This window comes from Scyliorhinus canicula, chromosome 3 (genome assembly GCF_902713615.1).
Source record: "Scyliorhinus canicula chromosome 3, sScyCan1.1, whole genome shotgun sequence".
NCBI classification, from domain to species: domain Eukaryota; kingdom Metazoa; phylum Chordata; class Chondrichthyes; order Carcharhiniformes; family Scyliorhinidae; genus Scyliorhinus; species Scyliorhinus canicula.
This window is the reverse complement of record NC_052148.1, coordinates 193,235,495-193,256,827: the sequence shown is the minus strand read 5'-3', so window position 1 is coordinate 193,256,827 and position 21,333 is coordinate 193,235,495. Positions and strand designations below refer to the sequence as shown.

Genomic DNA, 21,333 nt, shown 5'->3' with positions numbered 1-21,333 from the left:
GTGTGTGTGTGTGTGTGTGTGTGTGTGTGTGTGTGTGTGTGTGTGTGTGTGTGTGTGTGTGGTGGGTGGTGAAGGGAGGGAATAATTATATTAGCAGACCATTGTTCTATTATCGCCATTACATGTCTGTCTATCTCTCTTGTAAATAAATAGTTATTCAGTTTTACTTACAAATCTGGTGCCTGTAAGTCAATGGAGCAGTCATAGTTCAAAGATTTCAGAAAATACATATGAATGATTGGTTAATTCACTTATGTTGGGACTCTGTGGCCTGTAGGGCTGGAATTGACTGCGCACTAGCTCAGGGTATTATAACAAGCGAAAGAGGTGGGTATGGATGGGCACATGAGCCCATAAAAGAGAGGTGGGTGTGCAAGGCCAAGAAGGAGGCAGGTATGTATGCGGGTTAGAGAGAAAGAGCTAGGTGTAGGTGTACGTGCGACTCTGTGAGGAAAAAAGCAGGTTAAAATGCCAAATGAAAATACAGTGAAGCAGTAAATAAATGTAAGATGAAGTCTTCACTCAATTTGTTCACACCATGCAATGGCCTGACCTTTGCATCGAATAATGTCGGGGTTTAGCTGGGGTAAAACTACGCAATAAACTACTTTTTCTGCTTGGCATGCTGTCTTTGAAAAAAGAACCATTGAACCTTCAGTGCAGGAGGAGACTATTTGGCTCATCAAGTCTGCATCGACCCTCCGAAAGAACACCCTACCCCTGCCCTATCTCTGTAACCTCATAACCCTCTCTGAACTACACATTTTTGGACTGTGGGAGGCACCTGGAGGAACCCAACACACACATTTGGGGGGGGGGGGGGGGGGGGGGAGTACAAACTGCACAGAGTCACCCAAGGCCGGAATTAAACCTGGTTCCTTGGTGCTGTGAGGCAGCAGTGCTAATCACTGTGCCACTGTGCTGCCCATGTGTGATACAGCCCCCATTTCAGTGTAGTCAAACATGTCCTTGGTGTATTTTGTGCTGAAATCCTGGGGCATCTCTGGCTCTGCGCATCAGCTATGGAAACAGGCAAGTGATCTCTTAAGCAACAGTTTTAACTTTCTCATATTCAGAGACTTTGCACATCATTTCAGGGGAAGATCTTGATGTCAAAATATGGCTTGCCCAGCACTGCAAGATTTTGTGCTTGTGCAATCTAACTGGTCAGAACAGTCATTTGACAAATTTAGACATGTTCGGCTAATCTGGATTTACTAGTGTGGAATTTTGATTTATTGCAGGCATCATTCTATGCAATTTGCTATTCTGCCCGTCTTTGAACAGTGGGAATGAAGATCATTGTTGTATATGTATTGACTCCTTGGTAGATTTTAGAAAACATGAAAATAATAGTTTGGTAGTACAGAGCTCGAGTACTGTTGAAAAACGAGACATGCTGTCAAAGCTTTTCATCTTGTACTCATCAGGACAGCTCTAAAAAAATTATGAAAAACAAAGGCAAACAACACTGCATGTGAAGAGTGTGCTGATCAGTTGCCAAGTGGACTCTGGTGGAGGTGTTAACATGGAGAATGCAGCATGGAAGAGTTAACTGCCCAGCTTTGTTCAAATTCAAACCAGGTTGGCTGACTCTTAATTGGTCAAGCATTGCCCTGGGGGATGAACCCACACAGGGCCCTGTCCTTTGCATACAGGAGGAACATGCCCAAACACTGCACCTTTTTCTCTACGTAAAAAAAGCATGGTGAACAGCATGGTTTACTCCACAGGACAATGTTTTGACCAGAGTTAACCTGCAGTATAACATCGTACAGTATAAATTGTTGTTCATCTTTACCCTAGCTAATTTCCTGCGAGTTGCCCTGCTGTTTGCAAACAAAAAGCTTTGATAGCATGTCTGTTGTTTTTTTTAGCAATACTCAAAATATATTATCTATGCATTATGCACACACATCTCAAGAGATACGATTTGTTCATGCTCTGCATTTGTACGTCTTTTATTTACTAACCAGCAAAGCAGTTTTAAATGAGTCTTGTTATGGAACATTTTTTAATTTTTTGCCTTCCCTTTTATTCCAGTTCTTCCTCCAGTGTTGGTTCCAAGGCACAGTGAATATAATCCACAACATAGCCTACTTGCACAGTTTCGTAATTTGGGACATAATGATCCTCCTATGCCACAGAATGCTGCCTTTCCAGTTTCCTTTCAGCAACCAAACACCCACCCGTTCCCAAACTCTCCCAACAGAAGTTATCCCAGCTCCCCCGGGAGCAGTACATATCCTCATTCTCCAGCGAGCTCTGGACCAAGCAGCCCATTTCAGATGCCAGGTAAGAATAATATTCTGTTTTGCTGTAACATTTATTATCCTTTGTAGTTATATTAACTACCCAAATTAGATCTAACCAAAGTAATTTAACTTTCCTTTTACAAGACACTACCTAGTGTTGTAGTCTTAAATTTTATTTCAGAATTTTAGTGTCCATCATAATTTTTGCTGAGGAATAACAAGGGCGTTGTGAAGTGGTGAGAGCAAAGCAAATAATCGATTTGACTTCGGTGGACACAGAAATGAGTTATGACTGTTTCTTTAGAACAGTAATGGGTGCTTAGAATTCACTGCCATGTGCAGATGTATAGTATTGTAATCACATTCTAGAATAAACTGGTCTGTTCCCAATAAATGAAACGTAGCTTCTGATTGATTGTTACCCTAGGCTTGTCAGGTACAATTGATTGCATGCTTCCTCTTGTGAAAAGAAAACAGACTGATTTGATCATGACTACAGTCATAATGGTTCCCTTCACTGAAATTGATTCTAGAAGGGAGAGCCCGTTTTTTATAACTCTGAAGAAAAGATAGAAGCTGTGGTTATAGAGGTGAAATATTGCAATTGAATGTTTAATTTCAAAACAAATATTACAGAACATTTTGGATGAACTGTTGTATAAATTATCAGTATTTTAAATTGATGCCATGAATCTAGGATCTAAATTAAGTTGCTACTTGTAACTTCACTGAAGAAGCTAATACTCGACTGACAGGCAGTGAACTGTTAAGAGAAATATGTTGAACCTATGAGAGCGACATAAAATTGAAGTTATGATTGCTGTTGTATAAATTTTAATTAGCTTAATTTTAAGCTTGCAATTTTTACTTAATACATTTTAAGTACAGGGCAGCACGGCGCAGTGGTTAGCACTGCTGCATCACGGTGCCGAGGTCCCAGGTTCGATCCCAACTATGGGTCACTGTCCATGTGGAGTTTGCACATTCTCCCCGTGTCTCCATGGGTCTTGCTTCCGCAGCCGAAAAGATGTGCAGGGTAGGTGGATGGCCCACGCTAAATTGCCCCTTAATTGGGAAAAATTAATTGGGTACTCTAAATTTACTTTTTAAAATGCATTTTAAGTACTTTGAATGAAGCAGTTTTCTCAAATTTAGCACACATTGTCTCGAACATGGCGAAACACATATGGATTAAGCCACAAAATCTATATTGGGAAGTTAAGCCTATGTTTTGGTTTTACTATTTCTATATCCCCTTTTTTGAATCGGTTAAGCTATTTAATGCAAAGTCATAAGATAGCTGCATGCCAGCCCGTTTATTCCATCCTAGTTTCTGTTCATGAAAATACAATACTTCTCTCCCAGCATCCAGTTGTCAAATTCTTCCAGTGTTTTCCTCCACTATCTAACCAGGAAGTGCATTTCATGCGTTGATCACTTCACGTGTGAGGAAGTTCCTGGGGCGGGATTCTCCCCTACCCAGCGGGGCAGGGGGTCCTGGCGGGACGGAGTGACATGAACCACTCCGGCGTCGGGCAGCCCCAAAGGTGCGGAATCCTCCGCACCTTCAGGGGCTCGGCCCGCCCGGAGTGGTTGGCGCCCCACCGGCCGGTGGGAAAGGGGCCGGCGTGAGTCGGAGCATGCGCGGGAGCATCAGCACGTGCTGGCGTCATCCCCGCGCATGCGCAGAGGGATTCGCTTCCGCACCGGGAATGGCGGAGGACCACGGTCTCCGGGCGGAACAATAGAGTGCCCCCATGGCACAGGCCTGCCCGCGGATCGGTGGGCCCCGACCGCGGCCCAGGCCATCATGGGGGTACCTCCCGGGGCCGGATCCCCCCGTGACCCCCCAAGAACCTTGGAGCCCACCCGTGCCGCCATGTCCAGCCAGTAAGGGACCTACTCTAATTTACGCCGGCGGCACTGGCAAAGAACGGGCGGGACTTCGACCCATCGCGGGCCGGAGAATTTGGTCAGCCCCGGGGCCCATTGAGTCACGCCGGACCCCACTATTCTCTGAGGCGGGCGGTGCGACTCATGCCGGGGCAATTTTTGGGGGAGGGAGAATTACGAGGACGGCGGGGTGGGATTCACGCCAACCCTCAGCAATTCTTCACCCGGCGGGAGATCGGAGAATCCCGTCCCTGACATCGGTCCCAGATTTCCTCCTTTGCAGTTTGATCTCTTCCTCAGCTTTGATCTACTATTTGAATTGATATTAGTACTGCATTTACTTGTCCCAATTTAGGATTTTGAAGCACGGTAGCATGGTGGTTAGCATAAATGCTTCACAGCTCCAGGGTCCCAGGTTCGATTCCCGGCTGGGTCACTGTCTGTGCGGAGTCTGCACGTCCTCCCCGTGTGTGCGTGGGTTTCCTCCGGGTGCTCCGGTTTCCTCCCACAGTCCAAAGATGTGCGGGTTAGGTGGATTGGCCATGCTAAATTGCCCGTAGTGTCCTAAAAAGTAAGGTTTGGGGAGGGGGGGGGGGGGTTGTTGGGTTAAGGGTATAGGGTGGATACGTGGGTTTGAGTAGGGTGATCATTGCTCGGCACAACATCGAGGGCCGAAGGGCCTGTTCTGTGCTGTACTGTTCTATGTTCTATATCTCTGAAGCCCCTCATTTGGCTGGATTCAAAGCTGAAAGTCTCAGGTTTTTCCCCTCATTTCCCAAAAGTCAGGACTTTGCCTTTACATAGAACCTAGAGTGTAGAAATAGACTATGCAGCCTCACGGTGCTGTGCCAGTCTTTATATAAATGCAACCTCCTCCAACTATAACCTCTTTCTACCCCGCCCTAATATCCCATTATTTCTCATCTCTCTCCTGTGCATCAGACTTTAAATATGTCAGTGCCATTTTCCGCAATATTTCCATATGGCAGTGAGTTCTACATTTTTACTGTTTTCTGTGCACAGATTCACCTGAATTCTTTGTTTATTAAAAACATTTTTATTGAGTTTTTAACATCTTGTACCAAAGTAACAGCAAAACAATGAAGCATGTATCAACAACCTCAACAAACCATAGCAAACAAAAACAAAAAGACTCGAACAATTATAACCTCCTCCCATCCCAATAGAACACCCCTTTCCCCCCACTAACGGCCAACAATGGCAAGATCCTTAAATGCAATCTAGATGGACGCCATCTGCGATAGAACCCATCAGTTGCTCCCCTCATAGTGAGCTTAACCTTCTCGAGATGCAAAAACTCCAACAAGTCACCCTGCCATGTTGCGACATTGGGGCGGTGCCACCTGCCTCTAACTCAGCAGGGTCCGTTGCCGAGCCAGCAAGGAGGCAAAAGCCAAAACATCCGCCATCACCCTGCCCTCAATTCCCATTGGTCAGACACCCTGAATATTGCAACTAATGGTCATGGCTCCAAATCCACATTTAAAATTGCAGATATGGTGTTAAAAAGGCCTCCACCATCTTGGGGCAGGACCAGAACATGTGCGCATGGTTCACAGGTCCTTTCGAGCACCAGCTCACATACCTATCTTCAATCCCCCTCGAAGAAATGACTCATGGCCTTTGTGAGGTGTGCCCTGAACACCACCGTGAGTTGTTTCAAACTTAATCTCGCGCAGGATGATGTAGCATTCGCCCTGTGGGGAGACTTACTCCACATCTCCTCCAAAATGGGACCCAATGCCACCTCCCACCTAGCCTTCACCTCCTCCACTGAGACCTGCTCTTCCCCCATGATCTGTTCATATATCCCAGACATGCTGCTCTCATCCGATCCCGCACAAGAAACAATCCTTTCCAGCAAAATGGATGGCGGCGGCACCAGCAATGTCGAGAAAGTTCGCCGGACCCAATCGCGCACCTGAAAGTACCTAAATATATCCACCCCACCGAGGCCTGCACTCTCCCTCAGCTCCTCCCAGTCAGCCAACCAACCCTCCAAAAAGAAATTCGTTACCCGCTAGAGCTCCTTACCTTTCCAACCCCCCAAAAGCGGCATCAAGTTTCTCCGGCTGAAATAAATGATTCCCACAAATAGGGGACCACCTTGGCACACAATCCCACCTCCTCCTAGCTTGAAATGCTGGCAACGCTGTTGCCATATCTTGACATATGACCATGGATTTGACGAATACATCACTTGTGTGAATGGCAAAACAGCTGTTGCCAATGCCTCCAGGCATGACCCCCAACTCCACCCTTACCCAGACCGCATCCTGGTCCCTGAACCAACCCAGCACCGTTTACATATTGGCCACCCAGTAGTAAAACAACCGGTTTGACAGCACCAATCCCCCGTCTGTCTGCCTCTCCCTCTGCAAACCCCTCTCCGAAAAGGGGTGGTCATACTGGCCACATAAACCCTGTTATATACTGCTCCAGTACACTGAATCCCTTTGGCAGGAAGACCGGAAAGCACTGAAACAAGAACATGAATGAATATGAATCTTGGCAAGATATTAATCTTAATCGCCTGCGCCGGCCTGCTAGAGACAATGGAAGGCTGTCCAACCTCTGCAAATCTGCCCTTGCCCCACTCGCCAAACTAGTGAAGTACAGCTGCAAAGCATGAACAGCCCCGCGCCACCTGGTCCCCGAGAAAGCTAGTCCCAGCTCAGCGAAAAGATAACCCCTTGCCTCAGCTCCTCCCTCACAGGACCGACCACAATATACTCTTCCCAAGATTAAACTTATACCCCGCAAAAGAACTGAACCTCTCCAATACCCCCATAATATCACCCATCACTGTTCCGGGGTCCCTTACACGCAACAGGAAGTCATCAACATAGTCCCTTACATGCAACAAGAGGTCATCAACATACAAAGACACCCTGTGCTGCTCTACTCTCTCTCTCTCTCTCTCTCTCTCTCTCTCTCTCTCTCTCTCTCTCTCTCTCTCTCTCTCTCTCTCTCCCTCTCTCCCTCTCTCTGTCTCTGTCTCTCTCTCTCTCTCACTCTCTCTCTCTCACTCTCACACTCTCACTCTCACTCTCTCTCACCCCTCCCCAGAAGCAATCCTTCCTCACTTGTCCCAGGCCCTAAAATTGCAAATGGCCCAATTGCTAACTCGAACAACAACGAAGACATAGGACAACCCTGCCTCATCCTCTGTACAACCTAAAGGGCCCCGAACCCATGGTGTTAGTTCCCACAGTAGCCGACGGTGCCACGTACAGCAGCTGTACCTATGACACAAACCCAGGCCCAAACCTAATCTTTCCCAGAACCATAAACAAATATCTCCATTCAGCCCAATAGAAAGCCTTTGCTGTGTCCAACGACAAAATTATCTCTGGCTCAGGCCCCACCGCCAGTGCAACAACCACATTAAGTTGCCACCTCACATTAGACAACAACTTTACAAAGCCTGACTGATCCTCTCCCACAATCTCTGGATGCCACTGCTCCAACCTTAACGCTAGAAACTTTGCTGGTAGATTTGCATCCACGCCAAGCAGAGAAATCTGCCGAAACAACCGACAATCAGTGGGATCCTTATCCTTCTTTGGAAGGAACGAGATAGAAGCCTGCCCCAAGACTCTGGAAGGGAACCCCGTGCCATGAATCATTAAAATCCCCAACACCAATGAGGCAAACTGATCCACAAACTTCTTATAAAATTCTACCGGGAACTGATCTGGCCCCGGCGTCTTCCCAGCCTCCATCTTCCCCAAAGCCATAGACACCTCCAACCTTCCCGCAACTTCTCCTCTACTTGAGAAAACTCCAACACCTCTTAAAACCACAACATTCCCTGTTTGTCCTCTGGCGGCTCTGACCTAGAAGGCCCCTCTGAGAAGGACTGAAACAACCCATTCCTCTTACTGGGGCAGACATCAATCCCTGGGCTTCTGCACCTGCACAATCTCTCTAAAAGCTTCTTGCCGCCTCAACCGATGGTGACTAGCCCCCAGCCCCCCTTCCCCACACTTGTACACCGCCCCCTTTACCCAACGCAACTGACGCACCAACTGGCCCCTGGACAGTAGGTCAAACTGCATTTGCGGCTTCTTCCTACGTGCCCAAAGCTCTGGCGTATGATCATTCGCATATTCCCTATCCACCACCAACTCTTGGCACTCCTGCCTTCCCATCCATCTGAGCCTTGCAGAAAATGACCTCCCTCCTGACTGCCGCCTTTAACGCCTCCCACAATATTGATGGCGAGACCGTCCCATTACTATTCCATGCCGCATAGTCCCCTATGGCCGTAGAAATCTTAGCACAGAACCCGAGGTCGACCAGGAAACCCATATTCACCCACCACCCCGAACGCTGCACCCGACCTGCCTCCAGCTGCAAATCCACCCAGTGTACTGCTTGGTCTGAGATGACCACCGTGAATACTCCACACCTTTTACCCCAGGGAGTAAAGTTTTACCCATAACCAAGAAATCAATCCTTGAGTATACCTTTTCGCACCAGCGAAACAAAAACTCCTTACCTCCTAGGTTCACAAACCAGCATGGACCCACCCCTCCTGCCTCATCCATAAATGCAGCCAGCACCTTCGCCATCCCCGAAACTTTGGGCTGGAAAGGTGTAACTTTGGATCTAAAACACAATTAAAATCTCTCTCTCTTCTCTCTCTCTCTCTCTCTCTCTCTCTCTCTCCCCCCCCCCCCTCTCTCCCCCCCCCCCCCAAAAAAACAACAGGTACATATCCAACTCTGGAATAATCGCCAACAACCATACCATAAGCTTAACATTGTCTCAATTCGGACATAACACGTTTACTAGCACCTCTGTCTTCCCCTCCAGTGTACCTGTAACCTTCATAGTGACATTCCTGATCTGCCACCACTGTCCCTGCCTAACCAAAATCCCCCGCAAAGTACTGGGTCAGCTTTGAGCCCTCGAATCCCTCCGGCAGCCCCACCAACCTGAGGTTTAACTTCTTTTCCCGATTCTCCACTTACAACCTCAGGCCTTTGTTATCCGCCACCATCAGAAACCCAGGTTCCAGTGAGGCCAGACAATTCTTGTGCTATGACAGGGACTCCTCCACACCATTCAAAGTCTCACCCTGCACATTAACCATGTTCGAGTTTCATAGAATTAACAGTGCAGAGTTGTTTACCAACTTCTCCTGAATCGGGCCAGAGCTTTAAAGGATTCTTTTTATCTCCTTGTCCTGCTGCCCAAACTGCAGATCCATTTGCTTGCCATGCCATCATTACAGCCAATGTGTCAAAAGTAACGGGTGTGGTGGCCACCTTCGCTCATTCACCTCCCTTTGATGGGCTACCCTCCTGAGCTTTCTTCAAGTTGGGCTTCTTTAATGACATTTTCGATATGACTAACCCAACAATGGGCATGTGGTCATCCACATCTCCCAAAAAGATGGTTGAAAGGGATCAGAAACAAAGACCCAGCCAGGTGCCACTTTTCGTGCATCTTGTTCTTGTATGAAGTCACCAGAAGTCCCTAAATTTTTTGTTGATCTGTTAGTGGTTATCTTGTATTTGTGCCCTCTTGTCCATGACTCAACCACAAGTGGATACCATTTGAAATGAAAATTGCTTATTGTCACGAGTAAGCTTCAATGAAGTTACTGTGAAAAGCCCCTAGTCGCCACATTCCGGTGCCTGTCCGGGGAGGCTGGTACCGGAATCGAACCGTGCTGCTGGCCTGCTTGGTCTGCTTTAAAAGCCAGCGATTTAGCCTTGTGAGCTAAACCAGCCCCCAACATCTCAACATCCACACGATCAAGCTGCTGCATAATATTAAAGATTTCTACCAGGTGTCCTTGAAGACTTGAAATTTAATGGACGTTGTTGGTACTGGAAAAAGTGATGTTGTTGAAGCTTGTTGTCTTAAACTCATTGGGACAGATAGTAGAATGCCAAATTTTAAACGGAACAGCAATTTGTTATGCAGGAGTAAAAGGGTGCTGATTGACTGATTGAGGTGTTAGCATGGCAAATGTACCAGGAAGCTACTCTCTGCATATTTCCATTTATTCAGGAAAAGTACAATGTTTGGGCATTTTCTTTTGCCTGCAGAGGACAGGGTTCTGTATATGAATGTCGGTATCAGGGCAGCACGGTGGCCTAGTGGTTAGACAACCGCCTCACGGCGCTGAGGTCCCAGGTTCGATCCCGGCTCTGGGTCACTGTCCGTGTGGAGTTTGCACATTCTCCCCGTGTCTGAGTGGGTTTCGCCCCCGCAACTCAAAAATGTGCGGAGTAGGTGGATTGGCCACGCTAAATTGCCCCTTAATTGGAAAAAATAATTGGGTAATCTAAATTTTAAAAAAAAAGAAAAAAAATGAATGTCGGTATCGATTATCAAGCCCAATTTGTTAAATTGAGTGTTAGTGTGAATGCTACCCAATTGTGGAATCACATCTAACAGTAGACATTATGTTCCAAGTTTTGCAAGCACGGGTTATTTGAGTACAGTCAATACTCTGCCAACTGCGAGCAGCCAAATGGACTTGCTGTTTGATGCATTCTGCCAGTCATTGGAACATATGGTTTATGTACCTGACACTGAAATTCGTACACCACATTACTCATTTTTGCGGTAGGTAGAACATTTTATTGGCTTGACGGCATCAACCTGTTCGTGGAAAGCACCACTCTTGTTGCCACTGCGTATTAGCAACGTGAAATAATGAGCTTCAATTGATGCCCAAATGTTTGAGATAATTTACCCTTCCAGAGTTATTTGAGGTAGACTGGGCACTTTTTGGGTGTGAAAGTGGCAACACCACAGTGAGCAATGATCAGAGTAGCAATTATCCTGCAGGATATCTTTGGTGCTCCCTAAAACGGTGTCAGGTTTACACAGTGAGCAAATGGCTCAGTACTTATTTGCAAGAATGTTGATTCGGCCAATATTGTAACACATGGAGCTGTAGAAATTCTAATGCGTGTTGATCAGTGATAGTAGGTTTGCGATAGACAGTAGTAGAGAACCTACTGGCAGATTTATTTTTTAAAATAAATTTAGAGTACCCAATTATTTTTTTCAAATAAGGGGCAATTTAGGATGGCCAGTCCACCTACCCTATACATCTTTGGGTTGTGGGGGTGAGATCCATGCAGACATGGGGATAATGTGCAAACTGCACATGGACAGCGACCTGGGGATGGGATTAAACTCAGGACCTCAGCACTGTGAGGCAACAGGTAACCACTGTGCCACCGTGCTGCCCACACTGGCAGATTTCTGAACCTGCACATCGAGGAAAGGAAGATGATTAGACTTCTCGATTTTGAAGGTGAATTTGAGCGCAGATTGGGGTATATTAAAAAGTGTGTAAAGAAATTCTTATGTACAGCTGCAAATTTATTTTTAAAAAGTGAATTTAGAATACCCAATTTTTTTCCAATTAAGGGACAATTTAGCATAGCCAATCCACCTACCGTGCACATCATTTTGCGTTGTGGGGGTGAGACCCATGCAGACGTGGGGAGAATCTGCAAACTCCACATGGACAGTGACCTGGGGCCAGGATTAAATTCACATCCTCGGTGCTGTGAGGTAGCAGTGCTAACCACTGCACCACCATGTTGCCCCACCACAAATTCAAATATAGCCAACATGTCATCTATGTATCGGAAATATGCAAGGGGTAGGAAGCTAGGGGTCAATACATGAAGAGCACTTCTCTCATGGAAGCCAATAAAAATGTTATTGAGAGCTGGCCCTAGAAAAGAACCCATGGGAACACCATCGATTTGAGAATACGTGGTATCATTGAAGCTGAATCCAACTGTGCAAGTTGCTGAGTTCATAAGGTCAATGAATTCAGATTTGGAACTTATACTGACACAACACAAATGTCAAAGGCTTCTTTGAATCGCACATTAGTGAGTCGGCTCACAGTATTGAATGAGCACATTGCTGTCGATATGCAGGTCGCATATAGTCTTCATGAAAGTGAAGGAATCCATATCTGACTACTCGAACAACTTGTATTTGCAAAATCCGGAGCATAATGTCTAACATTAGATCTGGTTCTGTGACAAGGCAGCATTACTAAAATGTAGTAACAGCCAATTTAAGATTATTGGTAAGGCTCACAATGTAGCTCACATACATTCGCTAGAATCTCCAAATGTAAGATTCTTCCTTTGTAAGTAAAAGGACTATGTCCAGACGTTGCACCTTTTTTTGAATAAACCAAACCATGGGGGACAATAGCTGCCTGGTGTATTCGGCATGGTAATGTCTTGACTAACCAGAGCCAACTTGCCCACTTTTCTCGTGCAGGATGAATTATTGTTCCCGTTGAAATTTGGCATTCTTGCATCTGTCCTGATGGTGCAAGATGAAAAGCTTCAACAACACATCTCTTTTTCAGCAATACTCAAGTTCTGTACTACCAAGGGTGTCATTATAGTCACTTAAATATTTTATGTTACACATTTTAATAGATTCCTGGCTATCCTCTTCAATCACCTGCTCTGTCAGCCAGCTTGGTGTCATCTGTAAATTTGCCTGGCTAGCACTTTAAGTTCTAAATCCAAATTATTATACATTAGACCAGCTGGTGGCCCCAGTCTACAACACTGCACTAGATAGTCCTTCCCACCCCATACACATAACGTTACTCCTCTTAAGTATTCAATTTATGTATCTTTCAGCTTTATCGAGAATTTCCACCACAATTGGGGGCAGCACGGTATCATGGTGGTTAGTATAAATGCTTCACAGCTCCAGGGTCCCAGGTTCGATTCCCGGCTGGGTCACTGTCTGTGCGGAGTCTGCACGTCCTCCCCGTGTGTGCGTGGGTTTCCTCCGGGTGCTCCGGTTTCCTCCCACAGTCCAAAGATGTGCGGGTTAGGTGGATTGGCCATGCTAAATTGCCCGTAGTGTCCTAAAAAAAAAGTAAGGTTAAGGGGGGGGGTTGTTGGGTTACGGGTATAGGATGGTATACGTGGGTTTGAGTAGGGTGATCATTGCTCGGCACAACATCGAGGGCCGAAGGGCCTGTTCTGTGCTGTACTGTTCTATGTTCTATGTTCTAATAAGTTTCACTTCCAGATTTTTAAAAATTGAATATTTTCTGAATAATGTACCTACACCACTGGCATTTGTATAGATACACTTGCTTTGATTTGAAACTGTTTAGCATTCACTGTATATAGATGTCATTTTGTTGTCTGTCCACAGCTGATACCCCTCCTCCTGCCTATATGCCTCCAGATGATCAAATGACGCAAGACAGTTCACAGCCCATGGATACATCAAATGTTCTTGTTCCTACAATACCACCAAATATAACCAACAGAGCAGGTAATGTGTGGGAACTGTAAACAAAAACTGAAAACAAAATAACTTGTGCTCTTAATTTTCATGAGAATATAAAATGTGCGTATTGAAAGTTAGGAGAGTTAATTATGAATATAGGTGGCTGACTGTGATACGGTGGTTGGTAATGCCTTTTGGATGTATGCGTTATGATGTGAATCAATTTGGAGCTATATCTTGTTCTGAAGATCTTTCTCTAATTGCCAGAAAGACTAAAATAGCTCCTTTGTTCTTCCAATTTATTTTTCTTTAAATGCCTATTTTGTGAATGCTGCATGATATTTTTCAAGAGGTGAATTTTCCCAAATACTTTATAATTTGACTTGGGTATTTGATTCCTGAGCTACATTGTTAGTTTACCTGAGCCCAGACAGCACTGGGGCCAGTCTGGTTGATGACAGTCGTCTTGGTTTAGAGTGAGGGAGAGTATCAAGCAGGAGTTCTACTGTTGGTTCAGTAACTTCCACTAAAATAATTGCAGAGAAAAGGGTAGAATTGAGTTTGACTTTTCATTTTCTCTGATCCTGCTGATGGTCCCTCTCTCTTGAGTTACCCATGTAGAATTAATATTTGTATAAGGTGAGCAAATGGAGCTAAAAGCAAATTACTGCGGATGCTGGAATCTGAAACCAAAGAGAAAATGCTGGAAAATCTCATCAAGCCTGGCAGCATCTGTAGGGAGAGAAAAGAGCTAACGTTTCGAGTCTAGATGACCCTTTGTCAAAACTAAAATACCTAGAAAGTGGGAGATATTTATACTGTGGGGTGAGGGAATAAAAGATGAGTCATAGCCACAGAAACCAAGGGAAAAGAATGCTAATGGCAGTCCCCAGAGTGAATAAAAGGTGTGAAAGGCCAAACAGCAGAGAAACTAACATCAGAGGGTAAGCTGTGACAGATGTAGGGGGGGGGGGGGAGCAAAGGGGAGAAAAGGTAAGGAGAGGGGGGATATATAATATATATATATATTTTTATATATATAATATATATATATATAAATATATATATATATATTTATATATATATTTATATATATAAATATATATATATATATAAAAAGAAAGACAAGAAATAAAATGAAATTCATTTCATTTTAACTTTTACATTTTATTTCTTTCTCATCTTTCATACATATATATATATATTTCCCTTATCTTATCCCCCTCCCCGTACCTTTTTTCGCCTTTGCTTCCCCCCACCCCCAACCTTTTATTCTCTCTGGACACAGCCATTAGCACTCTTTTCCCTTTGTTTCTGTGGCTATGACTCCTCTTTCATTCCCTCATCCCACAGTATAAATATCTCCCACTTTCTTTTAGCTTTGACAAAGGGTCATCTGGACTCGAAATGTTAGCTCTTTTCTCTCCCTAAAGATGCTGCCAGACCTGCTGAGATTTTCCAGCATTTTCTTTTTTGGGAGCAAATGGAGCTTCTGATTACCAATATAGTTCTATATTTAAATTTGATATATCCAATTTAATGTTTTTAAAATGATGCTGACAAGAACATATTTGTTGCCCTGAGGTGATGGTGGAGGGGCCTCTCCTTGAACCGCTGCTGTTCTTGCCGGGTGTTGCTCCTGTAATGGCGACATGTGGAATACCAGGATATTGAATCAGCGATGATGAGGAGCTATCTGGCAAGGCCAAGATAATATTAAACTTGGAGTTACTGTTTTCCCATAGCATTGCCACTCTTGTCTGTTTTGGACATTACGGTCACAGGGATGAGTGGACTATTGAATTAAACTTGGCTGGTTGCCTGTCATCATATAATCATACGTACTGCAGATATGCTGTGCTAGTGATAGAAGGAAATGGAATTTGAGTCTGATAGCCCGAGCTAAGATAAAATAAACTGGGATATACAAGCTAGGTGGGTTGCACTGAAATTGAGCCTGGACAGAATTCCTTGTGGGGCGATTTGCTAGTGCTATTGGCGTGAGTTTGAACTAACTTGGCAAGGGTCGGGAATCGGGCAATAATATCAGAGGGATACCAAAGTACACTAAACACTGGGAGAGATAGCTAGCATTAAAATAAGGAATAGTAAGAAATATGTGGGGTCAAAGTACTGGAGAGTGTCTAAATCAGGGTTACTGTGCATGTATATGAATGCATGGTGTGTGGTAAATAAGGTAGGTGAGTTACAGGCGCAGAGTACCAGGTATACTATACTGTGGCTGTAACAGATTCATGGCTCACACGGCAGGGTTTGGTGTTAAATATTCCTGGATGCGAGGTGTTCAGGAAAGATAGGAAGGGAAGAAAACGAGACGGTGGTATTGATAAAGGAGAGTTTTACAGTGGGATCAAGAACCAAATATGTTTGGCTAGAACTAAGGAACAAAAAATGTGCAATTACATTGCTTGGTGTAGACTATAGGTACTGGCTGGGGAAAAAGATGAGGAACTATTCAGAATAAGAATAATTAACTACGGAAAGCCAACTTCAGTGGGAGAACAGATCTGGGCCGTATAAATTGGAGTCAAAGGTTGGTAGGAAAAATAGTAGTGGATCAATGTCTACCTTCAAAGAAGAGATACCTCGGGTACAGTCAGGGTATATTTCCTCAAAAGGGTAAACAAAGCTAGAGCTCCCTGGAAGATATAAGATATAGAAATTAAGATAAAGAGAAAGTGTGCTTTAGACAGATGTCAGGTTAAAAAATACAATTGAACCAAGCTGAATAAAGAAAATTGAGAAAAATGACAAAGCAAATAAGAGAAGCAAAGAGGAAGTATGAAAAGAGTTTGGCAGTCAACATAAATAGTAAATGGGTGATAAAAGGAGTAGGTCTGATTAGGGACCAAAAAGGGGATTTATGCATGGAGGCAGGCAGCATAGTTTAAGTATTGAATATAAATATAAATGAATACTTTGTACTCTACCAAGGAAGAAGGTGCTTCCCAGACCATAGTGAAAGAGAAGGTAATTCTTACAATAAAAGGATTTAAAATCAATAAGGAAGTGTTATTGGATAAGACTGTCTATACTTATGTTGATAAGGCACCAGGACCAAATGAGATGCATCCCAAGATACTGAGGGAAATGAGAGTGAAAATTGCAGAGCCATTGGCCATAATTTTTCAATCTTCCTTAGATTTGGGTGTCAGAGGACTGGAGAATCACAAATGTTACACCCACGCTCAAAAATGCATGTAAAGATAATCCAGCAACTACAGGTCAGTCAATTGTTTGTTGGTGGAGAAACGTCTTGAAGCATTACTTTGGGCACATTAATACTCACCTGAACATGTGCAGATTAATTATGGAAAGCCAGGATGGATTTCTTGCGGAAAAATTATGTTTAACTACTTGCAGAGAGTTTTTTGTAAAAGTAACAGAGATGGTTGTTAGGGCAATGCTATTGACCTGGGCTTCCAAAGGCGTTTGATAACAGTGCCACGCAACACTTTTCAGCAAAGTTCTAACTCATGGAATAAAAGGGGCAGCTGCAACATGGATACAAAATTGGCTGAGTAACAAGAAACAGAGAGCAGATATTAATTATGTTTTTCAGGCTGCAGAAAGGTTTGTAATGGAGTTACATGGGGTCCATATATTAATGGTCTAGTTTTGGGATACAGAACACAATTTCAAAGTTTGTGGAGGATACAAAACTTGGAAGCATTGTGAACTGTGAGGAGAACTGTGTAAAAGTTCAAATGGACATAGGCAAGCCTGTGGAATGATAGAAAGTTGGTAAATGAAGCTCAATGTGAAGTGATTGATTTTGTCAGGAAGAACATGGACAGATAATATGAAGTATACAATTTTAAAGGGAGTGCAGGAGCAGGGGGACTTATGTGCATAAGTCATTGAAGGTTACAGAATATGTTGAGAGCACAGTTAATAAAGGCAACAGAATCCTCAGCTTAATTAATAGGGGCATAGAATGCAAGAGCAAGGAAGTTGCATTGAACTTGTATATGATGCTGGTTTGACCTCAGCTAGATAAGAGTATGATAATCTTTATTGTCACAAGTAGGCTTGCATCAACATTGCAATTAAGTTACTGTGAAACGCCCCTAGTTGCCACATTCCAACGCCTGTTCAGGTACATGGGAGAATTCAGAATGACCAAATTACCTAACATCACGTGTCTAGTTCTGACACTGCACTTTAAGAAGATTGAGAAGACTTTGGAGAGGGAGCAGAAAAGATTCACACAAATGGTTCCAGGGATGCGATGTCTGGACCGAGTACATTGGGAGAAACTGTTCTGACTTGTGAAAGAGTTGAGAATGAAGGGGAAGAGATTTAAAGTAAGTGGCAAAAGTGATATGTGAAACAGCTTTTTTGCACCATGCATCGTTAAGGTCTGAAACGTGGTGAAGACAGGTTCAAACAAAACATTCAAAAGGGAAATTAGACTGTTATCTGAAATGGAAGAATTTGCAGGGTTATGGGGTTGTGAATTGGAAAGCCTGTGCAGACGCAATGGGCAAATGACCGCCTGCTGCGTTGTAACAATTCTGTGATTCTTCTGGATGATGTGTCTCTGAATTGGTGTGAACAGCATCCATCTGTGCAAGTGAAGAGTATTCCATCACATTCCTGACTTGAGTCCTATAGAGTGATTAGGGTTTCAAAGATTGCCCACTTGTTGCGGAGTTCCCAGTCTCTCTCTTGCTCTTGTAGTCAATATTCAAATGGCTGATCCACTTCTGGTCAATATTAAATCCTGAGATATTGGGAGTTGGAGGACATTCAGGTGGAGCTGTTGAAGAACCAGAGGATACGGTGTACCTTGTTTGAGATGGTCATTACCAGGCATTTGCAGGATACTGATGGTATATGCCTCTTGGCTGTTTTTCAAATGCAGCTGTATTTTGGTATGGCCTACTTGATTATTGAAGGAATTGTGATTGGAACTTAATTCTGAAATTTACAATTAACTGCCTCAGTTTTTGATGACAGGATGGACCTTGATAATTGGACTGCAGTTTCTTTCCTGAGGAACTCCTACTTCAGTGCCAGAAGCTATAGTGAATGTCCACTGACAATTGAGACCTTGATCTTTTGTCACATGATTCCAGCCACTGGAGTGTTTTCCTTTGGGTGGCGAACGGCGAGAAGGTTCAGAATTGGGTCATGGAAGAGGGTCGGTTTGAGGGTGGATGGAGGAGGCGTCGTGTAGAGGGATAGTTATGAAGGTATTGGTTATGATGCCCCTTCCGTTCTTGCAGAAAAGTACTCCGTGAGCCCGGTGGTAGTAGCCATGTTAAGTTCAGGCAGCATTTTAAGATTGGGGCATGTCGTTGTGGGCGCCAATCTGTGGCAAACACAGATTTATTCCAGCAGGGTTGATGCAACGTAAAGGGTGTGGGAGCAAGAGGGTATAGAGAGGTTTAGGGATTTATTTGTGGAAGGCGCGTTTGCAGAGTTGAGAACTGGAGGAGAAGTTTTAGTTGCCAAAAGGGAATGGATTTTGGTTCTTGCACATTAGAGATTTTGTTAGGAAGGAACTGGCCACGTTTCCATGGTTGCCGCCCCTTTGTTCGGAAAGATTGTGACCAAGGATACGGTCTCTAATATCTGCAGGCAGTTGATGGCGGGGGAGAGGTCCTCGTTGTAGGAAGTGAAATGGAAGGAGATGAGTGGGGTAATTGATTGGGGGGGGGGGGGGGGGGGGGGGGGATGGAGTGAGGCCCTGTGGAGGATAAATGTGACATCCTCCTGTGCTAGATTAAGTTTAATTCAATTTGAAGTAGTGCATAGAACGCAGAGGACGAAGTAGCCTATGAGATTTTTCTGGAGGTGGAGAACCCCTGTGGGTGGTGTTTAAGGAGGGGCAGCGAACCATACTTTCATGTTTGGTCATGCCCCAAATTGGTGGAGTTCTGAGAGTCCTTTTCATCTCCATGTCAGAGATTTTGGGGGTGCAGGTGGCTCTTGGGTGGCAATATTCAAAATGCAGGTGGGGAGAGAGGCTGATGTGTTGGCCTTTGCCACCCTGATAGCCCTGATGCGGATCTTACTGGGGTGGCGGGCTATGGAACCGCCCAAAGCAGCGCGGTGGGTGAGTGATCTGGTGGAATTCCTGCGTCTGGAGAAGATAAAGTTGATTTGGATTTGGGTTTATTGTCACGTGTACCGAGGTACAGTGAAAAGTTCTGCGTACACTCCAGACAGATCGTTCCATATATGAGAAACATGGGACATACAATAGATACACAATGTAAACACATAGACACCGGCATCGGGTGAAGCATACGGAGTTTAGTATTACTCAGTAGGGAAGATGCGCGGAGAAATCAGGTCAGTCCATAAGAGGGTCACCATTCAGGGGTCGCAGGAGGGGTTCCTCTTGAGGTGGAGATTCTTCATTGGGCAGCACAGTAGCACAAGTGGGTAGCACTGTGGCTTCACAGCACCAAGGTCCCAGGTTCAATTCCCTGCTGGGTCATTGTCTCTGTGGGATCTGCACCTTCTCCCTGTGTCTGCGTGGATTTCCTCCGGGTGCTCTGGTTTCCTCCCACAGTCCAAAGATGTGCAGGTTAAGTGGATTGGCCATGCTAAATTGCCCTTAGTGGCCAAAAAGATAAGGAAGAGTTATTGGGTTATGGGGATAAGGTGGAAGTGAGGGCTTAAGTGGGTCGGTGCAGACTCGAGGGGCTGAATGGCCTCCTTCTGCACTGTATGTTCTATGTTCATCTCCTACTTTAAGGATCTGTAAACGTCGGGGGGGGGGGGGGGCGGCGGTGGTTGGGGAGGTTGTTTTGTTTTTGTCTCTTTTTTTGTTCTAATTACTGTTTTATTGTTTAGCTATAAAATGGTGTGGTGAGGCTTTGTTATATAATAGGTGTAGAAAGATGGTTGTATTTTGCCCTGTATAAAAATATTTTTTTTAAATATAAAAGTCTAGCATCTGTGCACGCTTCTGCCAACTTGTTCTATTATGAATTTCTGCTGCTGCTTTAATAATGAAATAATGCCCAGACAAACATGTCCTCTTGTGGAGGTGGCAACCATATACAGGATGGTAAAATTACAGCATGGTAAATTTACATAGGGAGTTTCCCTTTTAAAATTGAGCACAGTTTTTTTCAATTATGAAAACCGAATAAAAGGATTGATTACTTTAATATAGGGTGAATTATGTTTCTGTGCCATGGTCCAATTGACCGTCACCCAGTACACTTGATCTTGTCCCTTTGTACATTGTGACTAATATAAGGAAAAATTGAGGATGTTAGAAAAATAAAATTGGCAAATGGTTCTGTGAACTTTCAACCACTCTCTTTCGTCACATCTATTGTGGCTTAAAAAAATGGAGCAGTGGAAGAGAAATGCATCTGTCCATGTACACCTGTTAGAGTGTTTAATATTTATACCTGCCCTGCATTTATGTGATTTGAGCTTGCTTGAGAATAGATAATCTGAGAACAATGGAATTTTCCTTGGTATACCTACTGTTCGAAAATATGTAAAAATACAGACATAAACTGCTTTATATGATCAATTAAACCATAACTGCACAGCAACATGAACCTTTCAACAGAACAATTTTATTCTTTGCTTACCACCCCTTTTAAAACATAGCATTTTAAATTATAGATGACGTTACTAATTTAGCAATCCAGCCACTTTTTAAGTATGTGCATTAAAGCCTACAGACATTTGGGGACTTCATAAAATTTACCTTGAATTGGAAAGGTGGCTAGTTCCTTCCTAACAAAATCCATTCCGCTTTGGCAACTAAAACTTCTCCTCCAGTTCTCAACTCTGCAAACCCGCCTTCCACAAATAAATCCCTAAACCTCTCTATACCCTCTTGCTCCCATACCCTTTACGTTGCATCAACCCTGCTGGAATAAATCTGTGTTTGCCACAG

At 44.2% G+C, this 21,333-nt stretch overlaps 1 protein-coding gene across 2 annotated transcripts in view; it reads left to right on the top strand.

The window, feature by feature from the left end:
* smad1 (SMAD family member 1) overlaps window positions 1-21,333 on the top strand; it is a 140,849-nt gene that overhangs the window by 86,562 nt on the left and 32,954 nt on the right. For both annotated transcript variants that reach the window (XM_038791932.1, XM_038791933.1), the window contains exons 3-4: window positions 2,044-2,295; window positions 13,356-13,478. In XM_038791932.1, the coding sequence (XP_038647860.1) occupies window positions 2,044-2,295; window positions 13,356-13,478 (375 nt within the window). The remainder of the gene's footprint in view (window positions 1-2,043; window positions 2,296-13,355; window positions 13,479-21,333) is intronic.